General features: G+C 47.3%; 1 protein-coding gene across 1 annotated transcript in view; it reads right to left on the bottom strand.

Moving 5' to 3' along the window:
• Positions 1-22,500, bottom strand: part of LOC139224741 (glutamate receptor 1-like) — a 44,826-nt gene that overhangs the window by 4,757 nt on the left and 17,569 nt on the right. The window contains exons 6-15 of the mRNA XM_070856048.1: positions 22,297-22,464; positions 21,705-21,809; positions 21,127-21,237; positions 20,358-20,564; positions 17,435-17,650; positions 17,209-17,254; positions 16,473-16,581; positions 12,961-13,159; positions 12,298-12,545; positions 4,294-4,408 (exon numbers count right to left, since the gene is read on the bottom strand). Of these exons, the coding sequence (XP_070712149.1) occupies positions 4,294-4,408; positions 12,298-12,545; positions 12,961-13,159; positions 16,473-16,581; positions 17,209-17,254; positions 17,435-17,650; positions 20,358-20,564; positions 21,127-21,237; positions 21,705-21,809; positions 22,297-22,464 (1,524 nt within the window). The remainder of the gene's footprint in view (positions 1-4,293; positions 4,409-12,297; positions 12,546-12,960; positions 13,160-16,472; positions 16,582-17,208; positions 17,255-17,434; positions 17,651-20,357; positions 20,565-21,126; positions 21,238-21,704; positions 21,810-22,296; positions 22,465-22,500) is intronic.

Below are 22,500 nucleotides of genomic sequence, written 5' to 3'. Positions count from 1 at the left end.
TATAGATCTATAATAAAGATCGATAATAAAGATCGATAATAAAGATCGATAATATAGATCTATAATAAAGATCTATAATAAAGATCTATAATAAAGATCGATAATATAGATCTATAATATAGATCTATAATAAAGATCGATAATATAGATCTATAATATAGATCGATAATAAAGATCTATAATAAAGATCGATAATATAGATCTATAATAAAGATCGATAATAAAGATCGATAATATAGATCGATAATAAAGATCGATAATAAAGATCGATAATATAGATCTATAATATAGATCTATAATAAAGATCGATAATATAGATCGATAATATAGATCTATAATAAAGATCGATAATAAAGATCGATAATATAGATCTATAATATAGATCTATAATAAAGATCGATAATATAGATCTATAATAAAGATCGATAATATAGATCTATAATAAAGATCGATAATAAAGATCGATAATATAGATCGATAATAAAGATCGATAATAAAGATCGATAATATAGATCTATAATAAAGATCGATAATATAGATCTATAATAAAGATCGATAATATAGATCTATAATAAAGATCGATAATATAGATCTATAATAAAGATCGATAATATAGATCGATAATAAAGATCGATAATAAAGATCGATAATATAGATCTATAATAAAGATCGATAATAAAGATCGATAATATAGATCTATAATAAAGATCGATAATAAAGATCTATAATAAAGATCGATAATATAGATCTATAATAAAGATCGATAATAAAGATCGATAATATAGATCTATAATAAAGATCGATAATAAAGATCTATAATAAAGATCGATAATATAGATCTATAATAAAGATCGATAATAAAGATCTATAATAAAGATCGATAATATAGATCTATAATATAGATCTATAATAAAGATCGATAATATAGATCTATAATATAGATCGATAATAAAGATCTATAATAAAGATCGATAATATAGATCTATAATAAAGATCGATAATAAAGATCGATAATATAGATCGATAATAAAGATCGATAATAAAGATCGATAATATAGATCTATAATATAGATCTATAATAAAGATCGATAATAAAGATCGATAATATAGATCTATAATATAGATCGATAATAAAGATCGATAATATAGATCTATAATATAGATCTATAATAAAGATCGATAATAAAGATCGATAATATAGATCTATAATATAGATCTATAATAAAGATCGATAATATAGATCTATAATAAAGATCGATAATATAGATCTATAATAAAGATCGATAATAAAGATCGATAATATAGATCTATAATAAAGATCGATAATAAAGATCGATAATATAGATCTATAATAAAGATCGATAATATAGATCTATAATAAAGATCGATAATATAGATCTATAATAAAGATCGATAATAAAGATCGATAATATAGATCTATAATAAAGATCGATAATATAGATCTATAATAAAGATCGATAATATAGATCTATAATAAAGATCGATAATATAGATCTATAATAAAGATCGATAATAAAGATCGATAATAAAGATCGATAATATAGATCGATAATAAAGATCTATAATAAAGATCGATAATATAGATCTCCATCCTGTCCCTGACAAGTTGTTCAGCTTCAGTCTGACTTTCAGTCTTTCCTCCTCGCTGCCGTGACGACGGAAGGATGGGCGGACAGACGTGTTCTCCGTTTGTTCGTCACGGTCTGTTAGACAGCGAGTTCACAGGAAACAGGAGGACCACGACAGACTGGAGACAGAAACATCCGTGACTGGGGGGAGGGGGGGGGGTCATCAGCTGTTGTTTAGCAGCCGTGAACAGAGATGAAGGCCAAGAGATGAAAGCTGAGCGACAGGACTGTTATCAGGTCGTCTGTGTGATTTACACATACGATGACACGTACGCTGACGTCGTCTGTGTGATTTACACGTACGATGACACGTACGATGACGTCGTCTGTGTGATTTACACAAACAATGACGTCGTCTGTGTGATTTACACAAACGATGACGTCGTCTGTGTGATTTACACATACGATGACACGTACGATGACGTCGTCTGTGTGATTTACATGTACGATGACACGTACGATGACGTCGTCTGTGTGATTTACACAAACGATGACACGTACGATGACGTCGTCTGTGTGATTTACACGTACGCTGACGTCGTCTGTGTGATTTACACGTACGATGACGTCGTCTGTGTGATTTACACGTACGATGACGTCGTCTGTGTGATTTACATGTACGATGACACGTACGATGACGTCGTCTGTGTGATTTACACAAACGATGACACGTACGATGACATCGTCTGTGTGATTTACACGTATGCTGACGTCGTCTGTGTGATTTACACGTACGATGACACGTACGATGACGTCGTCTGTGTGATTTACACGTACGATGACACGTACGATGACGTCGTCTGTGTGATTTACACGTACGATGACACGTACGATGACGTCGTCTGTGTGATTTACATGTACGATGACACGTACGATGACGTCGTCTGTGTGATTTACACAAACGATGACACGTACGATGACATCGTCTGTGTGATTTACACGTATGCTGACGTCGTCTGTGTGATTTACACGTACGATGACACGTACGATGACGTCGTCTGTGTGATTTACACAAACAATGACACGTACGATGACGTCGTCTGTGTGATTTACACGTACGCTGACGTCGTCTGTGTGATTTACACAAACGATGACACGTACGATGACGTCGTCTGTGTGATTTACACGTACGATGACACGTACAATGACGTCGTCTGTGTGATTTACACGTACGATGACGTCGTCTGTGTGATTTACACGTACGATGACACGTACGATGACGTCGTCTGTGTGATTTACATGTACGATGACACGTACGATGACGTCGTCTGTGTGATTTACACAAACGATGACACGTACGATGACGTCGTCTGTGTGATTTACACGTACGCTGACGTCGTCTGTGTGATTTACACGTACGCTGACGTCGTCTGTGTGATTTACACGTACGATGACGTCGTCTGTGTGATTTACACAAACGATGACACGTACGATGACGTCGTCTGTGTGATTTACACAAACAATGACACGTACGATGACGTCGTCTGTGTGATTTACACGTATGCTGACGTCGTCTGTGTGATTTACACGTACGATGACACGTACGATGACGTCGTCTGTGTGATTTACACGTACGATGACACGTACGATGACGTCGTCTGTGTGATTTACACGTACGATGACACGTACGATGACGTCGTCTGTGTGATTTACACAAACGATGACACGTACGATGACATCGTCTGTGTGATTTACACGTATGCTGACGTCGTCTGTGTGATTTACACGTACGATGACACGTACGATGACGTCGTCTGTGTGATTTACACAAACAATGACACGTACGATGACGTCGTCTGTGTGATTTACACGTACGCTGACGTCGTCTGTGTGATTTACACAAACGATGACACGTACGATGACGTCGTCTGTGTGATTTACACGTACGATGACACGTACAATGACGTCGTCTGTGTGATTTACACGTACGATGACGTCGTCTGTGTGATTTACACGTACGATGACACGTACGATGACGTCGTCTGTGTGATTTACATGTACGATGACACGTACGATGACGTCGTCTGTGTGATTTACACAAACGATGACACGTACGATGACGTCGTCTGTGTGATTTACACGTACGCTGACGTCGTCTGTGTGATTTACACGTACGCTGACGTCGTCTGTGTGATTTACACGTACGATGACGTCGTCTGTGTGATTTACACAAACGATGACACGTACGATGACGTCGTCTGTGTGATTTACACAAACAATGACACGTACGATGACGTCGTCTGTGTGATTTACACGTACGATGACGTCGTCTGTGTGATTTACACGTACGATGATGTCTGTGTGATTTACAGGTACGGTGACACGTACGATGACGTCGTCTGTGTGATTTACACGTACGATGACACGTACGATGACGTCGTCTGTGTGATTTACACGTACGATGATGTCGTCTGTGTGATTTACACGTGCGATGACGTCGTCTGTGTGACGGCCGGTCGGAGCAGCGGTGACGTGATGGAGGCGGTGTGACGCACACAGGAGAGAAAGACGACGACTGATGAAACATTCGTCTTCAGCGTGAACCTGCTCGAGTTTGGGGGTCAGGGGTGTAAGTGTGACGGGGGAGGGGTTGGGGGGGGTAAACCATCACATGACCTCGGGACCAGCAACCTCAAGAACTGACCTTTCTTCCAGAGTCCTTGTGTCCACACTCCCCCTTGTCATACCACCACTTGTTTTTCAACTTGTCTAAGACGGCTTGTTCATTGAGCTTCAGTACTGCTAGGTTTACTGGGATTCTTCAAAGAGGGGGGGGAGGGGGGGGGGGGGGGGGAAATAACATAAATAACATTATACACCTCCATGTTATCTTATGTTATTGATGAGCTGCACAGCTACGGCAGCGGCAGAGATTCAGAAGTAGCATTAGCAGTACAGACGCTGTGAGGCAACAACAGAACACAGGAACAGAGAGAGAGGACAGTGATAGGCTTTAATACTCCATCCAGCTGCTGCGGCCTGACTCCCTACGGCCCAGATGTGTATTACTATATCACTTTGGGTAACCGGCAACAGCTGAAAACACCCGGGGATCTCTGGCCTCGCTGGACCGCTGCGGTTGGACTTTTAGGGGGGGGGGGGGTGGACGCCGTCTGTAAGTTCAGCGGTTCGAGGACCGGGGGGGTATTTTACTGATCCTGGTCTGCTCGTCGCCCATGTACAGACTGCCTCTAACTGACTGGAGACGAACGTCAGGTGAGGCATTCAGTGACACTGCACTTAAATCCATAGCTTAGTAGATCCATGATCTGTGATTGTAGATCTGTGAATCATCGTATCTTCTACATTCACTATTTCCAACAGGCCCTGTGACGTGTTGTGTCAACCTGTCGTCCTTTTGACTCTAAAGATGACAGTTAAAGGTGTTTTTAAGTCCAGATCCTCTTTTGACACATTCTGGTTGATTACTTTAATCTGGTCACACAACAGAACTCTGACTGATGGAGCAGCAGATCTAAAATCCCTGTTTTAGTGAATGTAGTCTGGTGTGTGTGCTGTTTGTGGTTAAACCAAAAGGATCTTCCAGGTCTCTCTCTGTAGGGATCCTTTCCATAATGCTGCTGGCTGAGGTGATCTACTGGACCAGTTCCAACACTTTTACTACCACTAGTCACTCAGACACCAGGATGAGGACACAGAGGATCACGGGGAGAAACAGGGGAGTGCTATGATGTCAGAGCCTGGGCTCTCTGTGTTCTGTAAAATACCCCCCGGGGCAGAAGAGGCCTCAGAGTGAATCATTGCGAAGGATCAAATCTCCTGCTGTCCAGAGGTGGAGCAGGTGTTGCTTCACCTGTGACACCAAACAGCAGCTCCCAGTATAGTTTCACAGCTCTGGGTTGTTGCCGGTTACCCCCCCGTGTACCATTGCCTGTCGTTACCCGTTGGGGGTTACGATGATCTGACCTTGGAGTCCCCTCCCCCGGTGCCGCACTCTCCCTTGTCATACCACCATCTGTTTTTCAATTTGTCCAACAGGCCCTGCTCGTTCAGTTTTAACACTGCCAAGTTAACAGGGTTTCTGGGGGGGGGCGACAGTAATGAGGGATAAAAGGGAACTAGGTGTTAGTGAGCAGAGAGCCATCGTTACAGGAAGCACCTCTGACAGCACAGACGCTGCTCCTCAACCCCCACCGCGTTAAAATGTTGTTTCCCTTCATGTGAGCTTGTTCAGGTGACAGACTCAGTTCAGCCCCCCCACTCAGAAACACACCGCAACCTGAGAAAATCCTGGTTTGGCGCTTCGCCTGCAGCTCCGTCTCCCTGCGTCCTTCACGCAGCTTCAGGTTCCACCGGGAACGTTCAGGAACGTTTCAGGAACGTTTCAGGAACGTTTCAGGAGCGTTTCAGGAACGTTCAGGAACGTTTCAGGAGTGTTTCAGGAAGGTTCAGGAACGTTTCAGGAACGTTTCAGGAGTGTTTCAGGAATGTTTCAGGAACGTTTCAAGAACGTTTCAGGAGCGTTTCAGGAACGTTCAGGAACGTTTCAGGAGCGTTTCAGGAACGTTCAGGAACGTTTCAGGAGTGTTCAGGAGCGGTTCAGGAGCGTTCAGGAACATTTCAGGAACGTTTCAAGACCGTTTCAGGAGCGTTTCAGGAACGTTTCAGGAGCGTTTCAGAAACGTTCAGGAACATTTCAGGAATGTTTCAAGAACGTTCAGGAGTGTTTCAGGAGCGGTTCAGGAGCGTTCAGGAACGTTTCAAGAACGTTCAGGAGTGTTCAGGAGCGTTTCAGGAGCGTTCAGGAACATTTCAGGAACGTTTCAAGAACGTTCAGGAGTGTTTCAGGAGCGTTTCAGGAGCGTTCAGGAACGTTTCAGGAACGTTTCAGGAACGTTTCAGGAGTGTTTCAAGAACGTTTCAGGAGCGTTTCAGGAGCGTTTCAGGAACGTTTCAGGAACGTTTCAGGAACGTTTCAGGAGCGTTTCAGGAATGTTTCAGGAACGTTTCAGGAGCGTTTCAGGAACGTTCAGGAACGTTTCAGGAACGTTTCAGGAGCGTTTCAGGAGTGTTTCAGGAACATTTCAGGAACGTTTCAAGAACGTTCAGGAGTGTTTCAGGAACGTTTCAGGAACGTTTCAGGAGCGTTTCAGGAACGTTTCAGGAACGATCAGGAATGTTTCAGGAATGTTTCAAGAACGTTCAGGAGTGTTTCAGGAACGTTTCAGGAGCGTTCAGGAACATTTCAGGAACGTTTCAGGAACGTTTCAGGAACGTTTCAGGAACGTTTCAGGAACGATCAGGAATGTTTCAGGAATGTTTCAGGAGCGTTTGAAGAACGTTTCAGGAACGTTTTCTTGGCTGATCAGTGTTCCTGCTCAGGTTTAGCTGGTTTGGTCCTTAAACTGATGTTGGAGCTTCTAACAGGATCAAACAGGCTGCGTTTCTTCTTCTGCTGCTTTAAATGTGTTTCTGGGTCTCTGACGGACCTTATTGAGCAGATAGACAGATAGATAGACAGACAGACAGATGGAAAGATAGATAGATAGACAGACAGACAGATAGATAGATAGATAGATAGATAGACAGACAGATAGACAGATAGACAGACAGACAGACAGACAGACAGATAGATAGACAGACAGATAGACAGATAGACAGACAGACAGATAGACAGACAGACAGATAGATAGATAGACAGATAGACAGATAGATAGACAGATAGACAGACAAACAGACAGACAGATAGATAGATAGATAGACAGACAGACAGACAGACAGACAGACAGACAGACAGACAGATAGATAGATAGATAGATAGATAGATAGATAGATAGATAGACAGATAGACAGACAGACAGACAGACAGACAGACAGACTGTCTGAGGGTGGACTCGCTCAGGAAAACAACACTTTAACTCGGCCTCAGTTGGAGAACAGCAGACGTTATTCCTGACTGACTACAGCACAGCAAACCTACACTTGATTCATTTCTACTCATTAGCTGATAAATAAAGGAGGAACAACAGCACATAGCACGTGGAACAGAAAATAATGAGGAGACACAGGCGGCAAAATGTCTTTTCCACTTGTGTCAATTTCCCTCGGTGTTGTAGAAGATGCAGAAGCGCCCACAGGCTGTTGTTCCCCTTTACACAGCAGCACAGACACAGCAGCACAGACACAGGGAGCACTGATGCTTCTACGGCGATATGAATGAGTAGAAGGACGGCAGTAATTCAGACAGCAACGGTTAACGTGATGACAGCGAGGGGGAGAGTTTTGTTCCAAAGAGCATCATGTCCACCAGAGGAAGAACCACCATGTCAGCACTGTGTGTCAGTGCCTCCGTCTGTGGTTGGTCTTCATCAGAGATTATGAGCTCAGCATCGATGTTCATCTCACCTGGACGAGCCAGAGCAGACTGCGTTTACATGCACACTAATGTTCCACCTTTGTTCCACCTTTGTTCCCACTGTGACGGTGTCCTGAATGTGAACCATCTCGTGCAAACCTCAGACAGGTGTGGGCGTGGCCACCGTGACGCCACCCATTGGTTTGTGGAGCGCCGCTTTGAAGCCTCGAGTTTGGTTTTGAGTGGAGTTCATTCTGCAAAGACCTCTGCGTCTGATTGGTCAGGTTCAGTCAGGACCCTCCTCTGATTGGTCAGGTTTAGACAGGACCCTCCTCTGATCGGTCAGGTTTAGACAGGACCCTCCTCTGATTGGTCAGGTTTAGACAGGACCCTCCTCTGATCGGTCAGGTTTAGACAGGACCCTCCTCTGATTGGTCAGGTTCAGTCAGGACCCTCCTCTGATTGGTCAGGTTTAGACAGGACCCTCCTCTGATTGGTCAGGTTTAGACAGGACCCTCCTCTGATTGGTCAGGTTTAGACAGGACCCTCCTCTGATTGGTCAGGTTCAGTCAGGACCCTCCTCTGATTGGTCAGGTTCAGTCAGGACCCTCCTCTGATTGGTCAGGTTTAGACAGGACCCTCCTCTGATTGGTCAGGTTCAGTCAGGACCCTCCTCTGATTGGTCAGGTTCAGTCAGGACCCTCCTCTGATTGGTCCGGTTTAGACAGGACCCTCCTCTGATTGGTCCGGTTTAGACAGGACCCTCCTCTGATTGGTCAGGTTTAGACAGGACCCTCCTCTGATTGGTCAGGTTTAGACAGGACCCTCCTCTGATTGGTCCGGTTTAGACAGGACCCTCCTCTGATTGGTCCGGTTTAGACAGGACCCTCCTCTGATTGGTCCGGTTTAGACAGGACCCTCCTCTGATTGGTCAGGTTGTGACCTTTTCCACATGGTCAAACACGTCCGCCACCAGTGGAAAACCTTCATCATATCCCCACGTTCGTCAGGTATGTGGCGTTAATTGGAGTCGGCATGACTGAACCGTGACTACTGAAGGGTATGAAGGGCAAAAACCAGGATATTTTGTGCATGTAAACGTAGTCAAAGTTGCTGTTTTGTTTTAATCAATCAATCAGAAAATGTAATATAATACCATTTCACTTTGGAACAGGACTCTCCAGAAGATGTAGTAAGGACAGCAGCTCCATGAGCACAGGTCACGATGGAGGTCAAGATGAACAGTGAAGACGATGAAGTGACGTGACCGGACGCCGTCACTGCCGCTCAACCCAGAGACGGAGTCAGAGCCTTCAGGTGGGACTGCTGAGCTGTGGAAAGGTGATTATCCAGCATGCTCAGCATCCAAGAGGCTCAACACAACGGTGTTGCCTGGCAACTGGTCACAAAACTGACTTCCTCTTTGTGAATGATTTTGAGTTTTGTGTGTGTGCAGCTCTGCTGTATGTCACCGGCCTGAGCCACAGAGCCTCATCACAGGAGGACCAGCAGATGAACTGATCTCCTCTTGGAGTCACTGGTTCCGTCTGACTCTGGGTTGGCTGGCAGAACAAGATGTTCTCCCACAGAACATCTGATAAAAGTCCACTGATGTCTGAAGCAGACGGGGACAAGACATGACTTTCAAATGCTGCTGTCAGGTCAAAATAAAACCCCCAGAGGGAAAGAACATGTTTAAAAGCCTCATTTTACCACACTGAGCGTTCAAAAGGCTGCTGTGTGCACACGGCACACTTTGTTCCCATGCTTTCATGAATTAGTTCCTTTGTTTTGATCCGGTGAGCCAACATGGCGGACCTTCTCCCCCGTGGGTTTCCCTGTATGTGCGGCCTGGGATGGTGTCTCGTGGTCACTCAGCAGCTTTTCCAGCTCATCAGAGGAAAACGAGGCCTCGATGTCCATGTTTTTGTATCTGTGGCCACTCGGGGGCTCCAGACGTCTGAGAGCAGAGCCAAAGCTTCGTTCTTTAGATGGTGTCAGTGCAGTAAAGCAGCTGAATGGATGCTGACAGTCTGCAGACTGTTGTTAAACCAACAGTTCAGTCTTCCACCACTGTAACATCTGCACCTCCCAGGTTCAAGACTAAACAATAAAGGTCACACTTCCATAACTAACCTCTTTATTTCAGCCCAAACCTGACCACATGGCTGTGGCAACTAACTAAACTAAACCTGATCCTAACCTAAACTAAACTAACTTAACCTAAACTAAACCAACATAAACTACACCTGATCTTAACCTAACCCTAAACTAATATAAACTAAACTAAACCTGATCCTAACTTAACCTAACCTCACCTAAACTAACATAAACTAAACTAAACTAACTGGCAGTATTTTATCACCGTTAGAGAAAACTGTTGGTTCAACACTTTAACTTCAAATCAGCCAAACTAACCTGACAGACAGCAAGACAGGCAGACAGACAGGCAGGCAGATAGAGAGAGACAGACAGAGAGAGAGAGAGGGAGAGAGACAGACAGGCAGACAGACAGAGAGAGAGAGAGAGACAGGCAGACAGACAGGAAGGCAGACAGACAGGCAGGCAGACAGAGAGAGAGAGATAGAGAGGGAGAGAGACAGACAGAGAGAGGGAGAGACAGGCAGACAGACAGGAAGGCAGACGGAGAGAGAGAGAGACAGAGAGATAGAGAGGGAGAAAGACAGACAGACAGTCTGGGTGTTGGCAGTATTGTGGTGACTGCAGAGGTAGACAGACAGGCAGGACGGCAGTCAGACAGGCCAAACAGACGACATGACAACAGACAGGCAGACGGGCCGACGGACTGAAACAATGAGACGGACGCACAGAGAAACACACAGAATGACAAAGACAAACAGAGAGAGAGAGAGACAAGACAGACAGAGAGACAGATTAAGAGACAGACAGACAGACAGACAGTCAGACAGACAGTTAACAAGTGTGAGAGCCAGCTGTGACCGACTCCTCTGGGGGGGTCACGCTCTTCCTGATGTTCTGTTACACAACAAAACCCATGAAGTTTGTTCTCCAGAGCCTGACGGACTGATCTCATCATCCAAAGCTGTCTCAGGTGTCTCAGGTGAGTCAGTTGACTCCTCACCCACACTCTCACCTCCAGCTGCAGGCCAACAGAACCTTTTCAGACTCTCCAACCACCTGCTGCACTCTGACTCAAACAGCCTGTCACAATGCATTATGGGTCAAGTAAGATATTTCACAGAGGAGAAATGGTGACTTAAGATTTGACATCCCTCGTCAGTTCCATGAACACATTCAGTGGGTCAAACTCCACCTGAGGCTGGAGGACGTAGCAGCTGAATGAGTGGATGTCAATGATGTTCTCCAGCAGACGGAGGCAGCGAGGAGCTTCACTGTCTCTACCTGTGCTTCTTATTCAGTTTGGGAAATCAGCTCAGCAGGGACTAGTTATCGCCTCTGCTGCTAGGGGCGTTACTAGGGCCGTTACTAAGGGTGTTACTAGGGGCGTTACTAAGGGTGTTACTAGGGGCGTTACTAGGGCCGTTACTAAGGGTGTTACTAGGGGCGTTACTAGGGCCGTTACTAAGGGTGTTACTAGGGGCGTTACTAAGGGTGTTACTAGGGGCGTTACTAGGGCCGTTACTAAGGGTGTTACTAGGGGCGTTACTAAGGGTGTTACTGAGGGTGTTACTAAGGGTGTTACTAGGGGTGTTACTAAGGGCCGGCCTCGTCACTGGAGCACTAAAGTAGGTTTGATTACAGAGGAGTCACTGGTGTCCAGGTATTAGTCAGATACAACAGGACAGAACACTGAACTGATCCACATCATGAACACATTTTAATTCTAACTGTTGTTTCGTTGCTGCAGTTTCACACAGGATGAGCTCTACCGTCGACACTAACCGTCTCCACGATGAGCACTTCTACAAAGGCCGTCTGACCCTACAAACCTCCAAAGGCCTCCAGCTTCACCACCACAGTCGGTAACTGTCTATGAAGGAAAAAGTGGAGCTCCACGTCCTTCGGATCACTTTGGGTCGAGTCTGAAGTCAAAGCCGTGCCCTGAGTCCACGCCTCTTTAACTGTTTAAATTCATACGCTTCATTTGGATGATGCCACCAGTCCTGTTGCTCGATTAGACTTCTAATCTAAACCCAAGAAAACAAACCTCACGATGGAACACGTCTCTTTAAAAGGACAATAACAACCATTTAACATGTGCAGTGTGTCGATGACCTGGATGAAGCACATGGTTGCTCTGACTGCTCTTATTTCCCACAAAAACAGACAGAACAGGACACCAACATTAACCCCCCGCTGACTGCCCCTGGCCAGAGGTTCAGAGTGTACCTGAGGGGCGATCCTTTGGGCGTCGCTACTCCGTAGCCTTTAGAGTCCAGGTTGCCTCCTACTTTCATGGTGTCGCAGGGCTTCCTCTGCTCGATGTACTCGTTCATGGAGGACTCCAGCAGGTAGGCGTACTTCCCCTTCGACTTTCTGACTCTATTCACACCCTCGTTGGTGTTCTTGACGAACACTGAAGGGTCTGTGCTCCGCATGTACGACCACATCTTCTCGAAAACTGCTATCTTAGATCGCTACGGAGAGGAGATAGTGAAGGTAAAAACAGATTATCAGGGCATCATGTGCTGGGTGTTACTGAGCATTTTTATCTCAAAGCACCACTGCCCTCTGGCTGCAACGGGATCCTTTGGGACAACTGCACCTGATCACAGTAGGTCCACTAAAAGAGCTTGTTTGATCCACTGACAGGCTCAGAGTGTTATTCTAAGTGTGTGACAGCATCATGGAAGGGATCCCTACAGAGAGAGACCTGGAAGATCCTTTTGGTTTAACCACAAACAGCACACACACCAGACTACATTCACTAAAACAGGGACTAACTTTTTTACACTACACACTGACACACTGACTAACTAGCACACACACACACTATAGACCTCCACTACACACAGAGACGTATAGGTAACAGGGACAACAGCATGTCCTCACCATGAAGAACTCCTTGGTGGAGCCTCCGTCCAGAGTACCATAGGCGATCTCCGTCTGCTTGGCCAGGTCCTCTGCACTCTCTATGGGGGACACCATCCTCTCCACAGTGAGGAAGGCTGCCAGGTTGGCTGTATAGGAGGAGATGATGATGAGGGTGAAAAACCACCACACTCCTCCCACGATTCGACCTGAGAGAGACCTGCAGAGAACGAGGAGGGAGGGTTACTTCTGGAGAAAGTGATAAGATTAAGATGGAAGTAGACACTTTTCTACTTTGACCTCTCATGGAGAAGAAACTGCTGATGCTCACCTCCTCCACCAAACATGAAGCAAATATTCGACCAACGCTGCTCGCTCAACTTTGATCACTGGATCATTTGTGGAAATTCACATTACTCAAGCGAAACACAATGATGGGAGAGCCAAGGCTAACATGCTTGTTTTGCTTGTGCTAACTGGGGCTAATGTTGGTGCTAACTGGGGCTAATGTTTGTGCTAACTGGGGCTAATGTTGGTGCTAACTGGGGCTAATGTTTGTGCTAACTGGGGCTAATTTTGGTGCTAACTGGGGCTAATGTTGGTACTAACTGGGGCTAATGTTGGTGCTAACTGGGGCTAATGTTGGTGCTAACTGGGGCTAATGTTGGTGCTAACTGGGGCGTCCTTCATGTGACATCATTGGGCCCAATAAGGCTTTATTCCACTTTAAATAAAACGTGACTCTTGGTTGAGAAAAGCTACTTGTGCTTTTTAGAACAATAATAAACCTCTTTTGCCCCAAAGCTGACGTCAAACATGGCTGCCAAGAGATGCATCCCATCATGTGATCAGCTGACATCCTGGAACAACAGTTCACGTGCTCCTCTCAGTGTTTATCTCCTACAGTAGGTCACACACACACACACACACACACACACACACACACACACAGATACTGTTCAGCCCTCCAGTCCTAACCAGCTCATCTAAAGGTGACCCTGTTTGATGTGTAATCACACACACACACACTAACATGGTTCAGACACAGAGACAAAGCATGTATCTATCTATCTATGTGTGTGTGTGTGTGTGTGTGTGTGTGTGTGTGTGTGTGTTCTTGTACTTGCTACATAGTGAGGACCAGGACAGGTATTTTTACCTGCACACTGAGGACATTTTGGCCAATCCTCAGCTTCAGAGGGCTGTTTAAACCAGCTAACTGTGAGCAGGAACACTGATCAGCAGGAGAAACACTCCTGATGGAGGTGAAGGAACATGGAGGACGGAGGGAACTGCTGCCTGAACGCCACACAGACGAACCCGGGGGGGTTTGGGGTTAAATTGATGACGATGTTCTTCACTTTTTGTACGGTGACAGTTATATGACGGTCTCTGTCCTGCCACTTACTGTAAATAAAGTCAACACTCTGATAATAAGACAAGTAAGACATGGGAGAGTATTATGCACTCTGAAGCCAAAGTATCTCACACAGATATGTACATATACACACACACACACACACATATATATATATATATATATGTATATGTTGTGAGATGATCCATGAAGCCACACAAGAGACGGTGAACAGTGAGCTGCCATTGGTACCTGGAGGAGCACGGGGGGGCAGGCTGACCCAGTGGCGCCAGACACATAGACTGGACCGGGGAGTGGCCACAGTGATGTCACCCGTTTGTTTGTGGAAGGCCGCTTTGAAGCCTCAAGTTTGGACTCATGGCCGTCACCATCTTGGTTTTTTGGAGCCACAAGTAATGTTCGTGCCATGAAAACCTCCTCTGATTGGTCAGGTTTAGTCAGGATCCTCCTCTGATTGGTCAGTGAGCAGGTAGCCCCCCCCCAAAGCTCCGCCCCCCCTCAACCTGGTGTATCTTCCTCTAAATGGACCATCACTGACTACATGAACGTCCTGCTGTGCTGAAGAAGACAGTAAACTAGAGACTGAGAGCAGAAACTGTTCACTGAGCTGATAAATCAGGAGAGAAGTCTCCTCATTTCCTCATTGACTTCCATCCAATCAGACTTCTGTTTGGAGCCAGTGGAGTCGCCCCCTGCTGGACACTAGAGAGAACTATGGGCTCTATGCTGAATTTGGACAAGTATTCAGATTATAACTGACCTATTGGAGTAACGAGATACTTAGTGTGTGCAGAGAGGAAGAGGAAGGGAGGTGAATGTACAGCCATAGTGACACATATATGAACACACACACACACACACACACACACACAGTCGTAGATCAGAATAGAAAGAGCCTCAGGCCTTCACACCGCGGTAACATACAGCTGACCCGGCAGCACGTCACATAGGATTGGATGTGTCATGATAACGTGTGTGTGTGAGATGATATGTCTGCATTAATAGGAGCTGTACATCACTGATGGTGTTACAGAGCGAGGGTCCAATCACACGTCTCGGCCACTGTGACGTCACCTGTTGGTTTGTCGACCGCCATTTTAAAACCTCGAGTTTGGTTTTATGGTCGTGGCCATCTTGGATTTTTGGAGCCATAGGTGCCATTCAAGAAAGACCTCCTGTGATTGGTCCGGTCTAGACAGGACTTCCTCTGATTGGTCAGTGACCCTCTTCCTGGTGTATCTTCCTCTAAATGGACCATCACTGACTAAATGAACGTCCTGCTGTGCTGAAGAAGACAGTAAACTAGAGACTGAGAGCAGAAACTGTTCACTGAGCTGATAAATCAGGAGAGAAGCTGGTAGCAGGTAGCTAATAGCAGATAGCAGGTAGCTAGTAGAGGATAGCAGGTAGCTAGTAGCTAATAGCAGGTAGCTAGTAGAGGATAGCAGGTAGCTAGTAGCGGATAGCAGGTAGCTAGTAGAGGATAGCAGGTAGCTAGTAGAGGATAGCAGGTAGCTAGTAGAGGATAGAAGGTGGCTAGTAGCGGATAGCAGGTAGCTAGTAGAGGATAGCAGGTAGCTAGTAGCGGATAGAAGGTAGCTAGTAGAGGATAGCAGGTAGCTAGTAGCGGATAGCAGGTAGCTAGTAGAGGATAGAAGGTAGCTAGTAGCGGATAGCAGGTAGCTAGTAGAGGATAGCAGGTAGCTAGTAGCGGATAGCAGGTAGCTAGTAGCGGATAGCAGGTAGCTAGTAGAGGATAGAAGGTAGCTAGTAGCAGATAGCAGGTAGCTAGTAGAGGATAGCAGGTAGCTAGTAGCGGATAGCAGGTAGCTAGTAGCGGATAGCAGGTAGCGTGTACTATCCACAACTTTTGTTGCTAGAAAACCATAACAGAACAGCTCAATGTCAAGCTGTAGGAAGCAGGGAAAGAAGTATAAGTACAAAAGTATCTGTGTCAAATACAGTAAAAGTACTCTGGAGGATGAATCTATCTGATGTTTGATTGGAGTTATTGATCCTTCATGTGTTCATGTCCTGCTGGTTTCATCTGTAATAAAACTTCTTCATCAACAACTGAAGTTGTAGAAACACAAAGTAAAAACACTCCAGTGGAGTACTGAGAGACAGACAGGTGTCTGACAGACAGGTGTCCTACCTGGGGGAGATGTCACAGCCCTGCTGCATGAACGCCCCGAGGGAGAACCAGAGCGAGTTAAAGATCCCAAAGTCATTGGTGTGTTCAGGAACCTCTTTGTCCTTCTGCTGGTTCTGAGTCTGAGTCTGGGAGAACCCTGAGAGAACCACACACACAGGTGAGGAGGGGGGAGAACCACACACACAGGTGAGGAGGGGGGGAGAACCACACACACAGATGAGGAGGGGGGGAGAACCACACAGACAGGTGAAGAGGGTGGAGAACCACACACACAGGTGAGGAGGGGGGGAGAACCACACACACAGGTGAGGAGGGGGGGAGAACCACACAGACAGGTGAAGAGGGTGGAGAACCACACACACAGGTGAGGAGGGGGGGAGAACCACACACACAGGTGAGGAGGGGGGAGAACCACACAGACAGTTGAGGAGGGTGGAGAACCACACACACAGGTGAGGAGGGGGGAGAACCACACAGACAGTTGAGGAGGGTGGAGAACCACACACACAGGTGAGGAGGGGGGGAGAACCACACAGACAGTTGAGGAGGGTGGAGAACCACACACACAGGTGAGGAGGGGGGAGAACCACACAGACAGTTGAGGAGGGTGGAGAACCACACACACAGGTGAGGAGGGGGGGAGAACCACACAGACAGGTGGGGGGGGTACCTGGAGAATCAGAGGAGGTCTGCAGAGCTCGTCGAGAGGCAGAGGAGGGCAGAGTCTCATCTTCATCATCTTCATCATCATTCTGCCACTCGTACGGACTGAAGCGACTCACCTGTTGAGTACAGGAAGTACAAGTATTTTTTGTGTACTGTGTACTGTGAGTACTGTGTGTACTGTGTGTACTGAGTACTGTGTACTGTGTGTACTGTGTACTGTGAGTACTGTGTACTGTGTGTACTGTGAGTACTGTGTGTACTGTGTACTGTGAGTACTGAGTACTGTGAGTCCTGACCAGGAAGAGCACCACGCTGACTCCAATGTAGGCGAACACGATGCACATCCAGATCTCGTAGGCCAGCGGGTCGAGGAAGGAGAAGACGCCCGGCTTGGACTTGGTGGGTTTCTTGATCATGATGGAGATCCCCAGAGACATGAAAGGTTTGGTGAAGTCGATCACCTGCTCGCGCACCAGCGTGATGGTGAGCGGGGCGACCGCCACGTCCGCCTTCTGCCGGCACGACAGACAGACACGTGTCACAGCGTTTACTCTTTTAGGGTCACTTAAGGGTTTAGGGTCACTTAAGGGTCTAGGGTCACTGAAGGGTTTGGGGTCACTTAAGGGTTGGGGGTTACTAAGGGTTTGGGGTTACTAAGGGTTGGGAGTTACTAAGGGTTGGGGTTACTAAGGGTTTAGGGTCACTTAAGGGTTTGGGGTTACTAAGGGCTGGGGGTTACTAAGGGCTGGGGGTTACTAAGGGTTGGGGGTTACTAAGGGTTGGGGGTTACTAAGGGCTGGGGTTACTAAGGGTTGGGGGTTACTAAGGGCTGAGGGTTACTAAGGGTTGGGGGTTACTAAGGGCTGGGGGTTACTAAGGGTTTGGAGTTACTAAGGGTTGGGGGTTACTAAGGGCTGGGGGTTACTAAGGGTTGGGGGTTACTAAGGGTTGGGGGTTACTAAGGGTTTGGGGTTACTAAGGGCTGGGGGTTACTAAGGGTTGGGGGTTACTAAGGGTTTGGAGTTACTAAGGGTTGGGGGTTACTAAGGGCTGGGGGTTACTAAGGGTTTGGAGTTACTAAGGGTTGGGGGTTACTAAGGGCTGGGGGTTACTAAGGGTTGGGGGTTACTAAGGGTTGGGGGTTACTAAGGGTTTGGGGTTACTAAGGGCTGGGGGTTACTAAGGGTTGGGGGTTACTAAGGGCTGGGGGTTACTAAGGCTTTGGGGTTACTAAGGGCTGGGGGTTACTAAGGGTTGGGGGTTACTAAGGGTTTGGGGTTACTAAGGGCTGGGGGTTACTAAGGGTTGGGGGTTACTAAGGGTTGGGGGTTACTAAGGGTTTGGGGTTACTAAGGGCTGGGGGTTACTAAGGGTTGGGGGTTACTAAGGGTTGGGGGTTACTAAGGGTTTGGGGTTACTAAGGGCTGGAGGTTACTAAGGGCTGGGGGTTACTAAGGGTTGGGGGTTACTAAGGGCTGGGGGTTACTAAGGGTTGGGGGTTACTAAGGGTTGGGGGTTACTAAGGGCTGGGGTTACTAAGGGCTGGGGGTTACTAAGGGCTGGGGGTTACTAAGGGCTGGGGGTTACTAAGGGCTGGGGGTTACTAAGGGTTGGGGGTTACTAAGGGCTGAGGTTACTAAGGGCTGGGGTTACTAAGGGTTGGGGGTTACTAAGGGCTGGGGGTTACTAAGGGCTGGGGTTACTAAGGGTTGGGGGTTACTAAGGGCTGAGGTTACTAAGGGCTGGGGTTACTAAGGGTTGGGGGTTACTAAGGGCTGGGGGTTACTAAGGGCTGGGGTTACTAAGGGTTGGGGGTTACTAAGGGCTGGGGGTTACTAAGGGCTGGGGGTTACTAAGGGTTGGGGGTTACTAAGGGCTGAGGGTTACTAAGGGCTGGGGGTTACTAAGGGTTGGGGGTTACTAAGGGCTGAGGGTTACTAAGGGCTGGGGGTTACTAAGGGCTGGGGGTTACTAAGGGTTGGGGGTTACTAAGGGCTGGGGGTTACTAAGGGTTGGGGGTTACTAAGGGTTGGGGGTTACTAAGGGCTGGGGGTTACTAAGGGCTGGGGGTTACTAAGGGTTGGGGGTTACTAAGGGTTGGGGGTTACTAAGGGCTGGGGGTTACTAAGGGCTGGGGGTTACTAAGGGTTGGGGGTTACTAAGGGCTGGGGGTTACTAAGGGTTGGGGGTTACTAAGGGCTGGGGGTTACTAAGGGTTGGGGGTTACTAAGGGCTGGGGGTTACTAAGGGTTGGGGGTTACTAAGGGCTGAGGGTTACTAAGGGCTGGGGGTTACTAAGGGTTGGGGGTTACTAAGGGCTGGGGGTTACTAAGGGCTGAGGGTTACTAAGGGCTGGGGGTTACTAAGGGTTGGGGGTTACTAAGGGCTGAGGGTTACTAAGGGCTGGGGGTTACTAAGGGTTGGGGGTTACTAAGGGTTGGGGGTTACTAAGGGCTGGGGTTACTAAGGGTTGGGGGTTACTAAGGGTTGGGGGTTACTAAGGGCTGGGGGTTACTAAGGGTTGGGGGTTACTAAGGGTTGGGGGTTACTAAGGGCTGGGGGTTACTAAGGGTTGGGGGTTACTAAGGGCTGGGGGTTACTAAGGGCTGGGGGTTACTAAGGGCTGGGGGTTACTAAGGGTTGGGGGTTACTAAGGGTTGGGGGTTACTAAGGGCTGGGGGTTACTAAGGGTTGGGGGTTACTAAGGGTTGGGGGTTACTAAGGGCTGGGGGTTACTAAGGGTTGGGGGTTACTAAGGGTTGGGGGTTACTAAGGGCTGAGGGTTACTAAGGGTTGGGGGTTACTAAGGGTTGGGGGTTACTAAGGGCTGGGGGTTACTAAGGGTTGGGGGTTACTAAGGGCTGGGGTTACTAAGGGCTGGGGGTTACTAAGGGTTGGGGGTTACTAAGGGCTGGGGTTACTAAGGGCTGAGGGTTACTAAGGGTTGGGGGTTACTAAGGGCTGGGGTTACTAAGGGCTGGGGGTTACTAAGGGTTGGGGGTTACTAAGGGCTGGGGTTACTAAGGGCTGAGGGTTACTAAGGGTTACTACCTGAGGTGTTTTCAAAGAGTTATGTCATCAGAAGGAACCAATGGGCTGAGAGCCACAGACAGGAAGTCACTTCCTGGGATCAATCATTTAGAAATGTGACCCATAATGAAGTCGTGTCGTCACCACAGCGACCCAACAGACCAGAACACCCCCCCCGGCCAAACTCACCCCATACACCAGCTCTCCCACCATGCCGTTCCACATCTTGGTGTCAGAGCCTCGGGCGCCGTACTTGCCGTCGGACACCAGCTCGAGCCGGTAGCTGAAGCCCACGTGTTTGGCGATCTCTGAGGCGAGTTCGGCGCAGTAACCTTCGAAGCGCTCGTTTCCAACAAACTGCTCGTGGTTCTTCTTCAGCATCATGTAGGGAGCTTCCTGTGGACACCGCAGGGCGAGCAGCGTCATCGTTTCACCACATTCACCCGTTTTTGTGCCTGATGTTTTAGATTCATACAGGATGAACACGTCTCAGCGCCCATACCTTCCTGTTTCCTTCTGCTCGTCTGGATATTTACATGTGTTCAATGAACATCTTGAATCTAAGTGCTTCGCTTCACTTTACTTCACTTGTGTATTTCTATTTTACTTTTACATCTGAGAGAAACTGAGACGTTGTGCTGGATCTCAGTTTATTTAGTCTCCAGTGGATGATTATGGTTTATTATAACCCTTCATCGCCTTCATACTGTGTGAAGGTGCCTCCTCATCAGGATCTCTCCGATGGAGAATCTAATCCTGGCGTCAGGTTGAGCACCAGGAGCTCCGTGTTCGGAGGAAGTGTGTGGTGAAAGATGAGCTAATAACAAGGGGAAGGTCACAGATCTGAATCATGATGAACTCACACTGTGATGAGTTGAGCTGAGTTTCAGGTGTTAAAAGGTAAATCTGCTCAGGTTCAGTAAGGATCTGCAGTAAAACACAGCCCCCCCAGTCTTACCAGTATGGTGGTGACTATGTACGTCCTGTTCTGCAGGCCGTAGAACTCCTCCACCAGCGGCTTGTAGACGGCCGTGTTCACGTAGCCTCTCTTTTCGTTCCAGTAGCCGATCTGAACACACAGCAGCAGCGTTACAGCACAGCACTGTCAGAGACACTGTGCGTTCACTATTTCATCAAAGATCAGTCAGCATCCGGAAATAATAACTGCTGCTTTTAAGTCAGGGTTTAAAAGTGAAGGAGGATGATAGGTGATGTTTAAATTGTTGCATATGAAGCCTCCGTGTGTCTCATAAACTTCAAAGCAAGCATCACTCAGTGTGTCGCTGCAGCACTAACTCACACCGTGATGCTGTGCTGTCAGATGGAGTTTAAAAGGAAGCTGAGAGTCTGCAGGTTTTTACACCAAACAAGTGCTGAGCAGCTGATTTCACTGATGATCACACCTTTAATCAGAGAGGAGGGAGCTAATTATTGAAAGGAGCTGACGTGGTGAAAACCTGCCGACTCTCTTCAGAGTGACTCCGCACCAAACTCCAGCTAGAAAACAGCTCGTTTAACAGCGAGCAGCAGCAGCACCTTCCTGGGTCCAGTGTGGCTGAGCTCCATCACAGTCAGAGTGTAGTTGGTGCGATGTCCTCGCTCATCGAACTGAACCCAGCCGGTCAGCCCCTCCAGACGCACCTGCACACACACACACACACACACACACACACACACACCGTGGAGTGCTTCTGTGGCATCAGTGTGTTTGGTCCAGTGTTGGTATCCTCTGATTAGTCGGTATCACAGCTACTGCTAATGTTAGCACAACATTTCTGTCTACTACTGTTAACAAAACATTTCCCTCTGCTAATGCTAACATGACATTTCCCTCTGCTAATGCTAACACGACATTTCCCTCTGCTAATGCTAACACGACATTTCCCTCTGCTAATGCTAACATGACATTTCCCTCTGCCTCTTCTTGGGTGCTGTCTGTGTCTGTGATGTGAATTACATCATTTCTGGCTCCATAACTAAGATGGCAACAGCCAAAATGCCGAACTTGAAGCTTCCGAAGGCTGCTCCAGTAACCAACCGGTGATGTCACGGTGTCCACGCCCACTTCTTCCATACGGTCTGTGGTACAAACGTGTATTAACAGTGTAGATTTGTGTATGTCGTTTACCTGTTGCAGTGCTCTCTGTATGTCGATGCCCTGCCCCCAGGGGGCGGGAGGGTTGGCCAGACACTCCCCTGCGTTGCCACGACGAGAGATGTCGATTCGCTGCCGCCGCAGGTTCTGAAAGGCGGTCGCCATGACGCTGACGCCATCGTAGGTCAGAGCTCCTGTGAACTGTGCATGACAGCGAGGACAGGACGACTGTTACAG

The sequence above is a fragment of the Pempheris klunzingeri genome, unplaced genomic scaffold (assembly GCF_042242105.1).
Source record: "Pempheris klunzingeri isolate RE-2024b unplaced genomic scaffold, fPemKlu1.hap1 Scaffold_50, whole genome shotgun sequence".
Lineage (NCBI taxonomy): Eukaryota > Metazoa > Chordata > Actinopteri > Acropomatiformes > Pempheridae > Pempheris > Pempheris klunzingeri.
The sequence above is the reverse complement of the archived record's forward strand: the minus strand, read 5'-3'. Positions and strand labels throughout refer to the sequence as shown.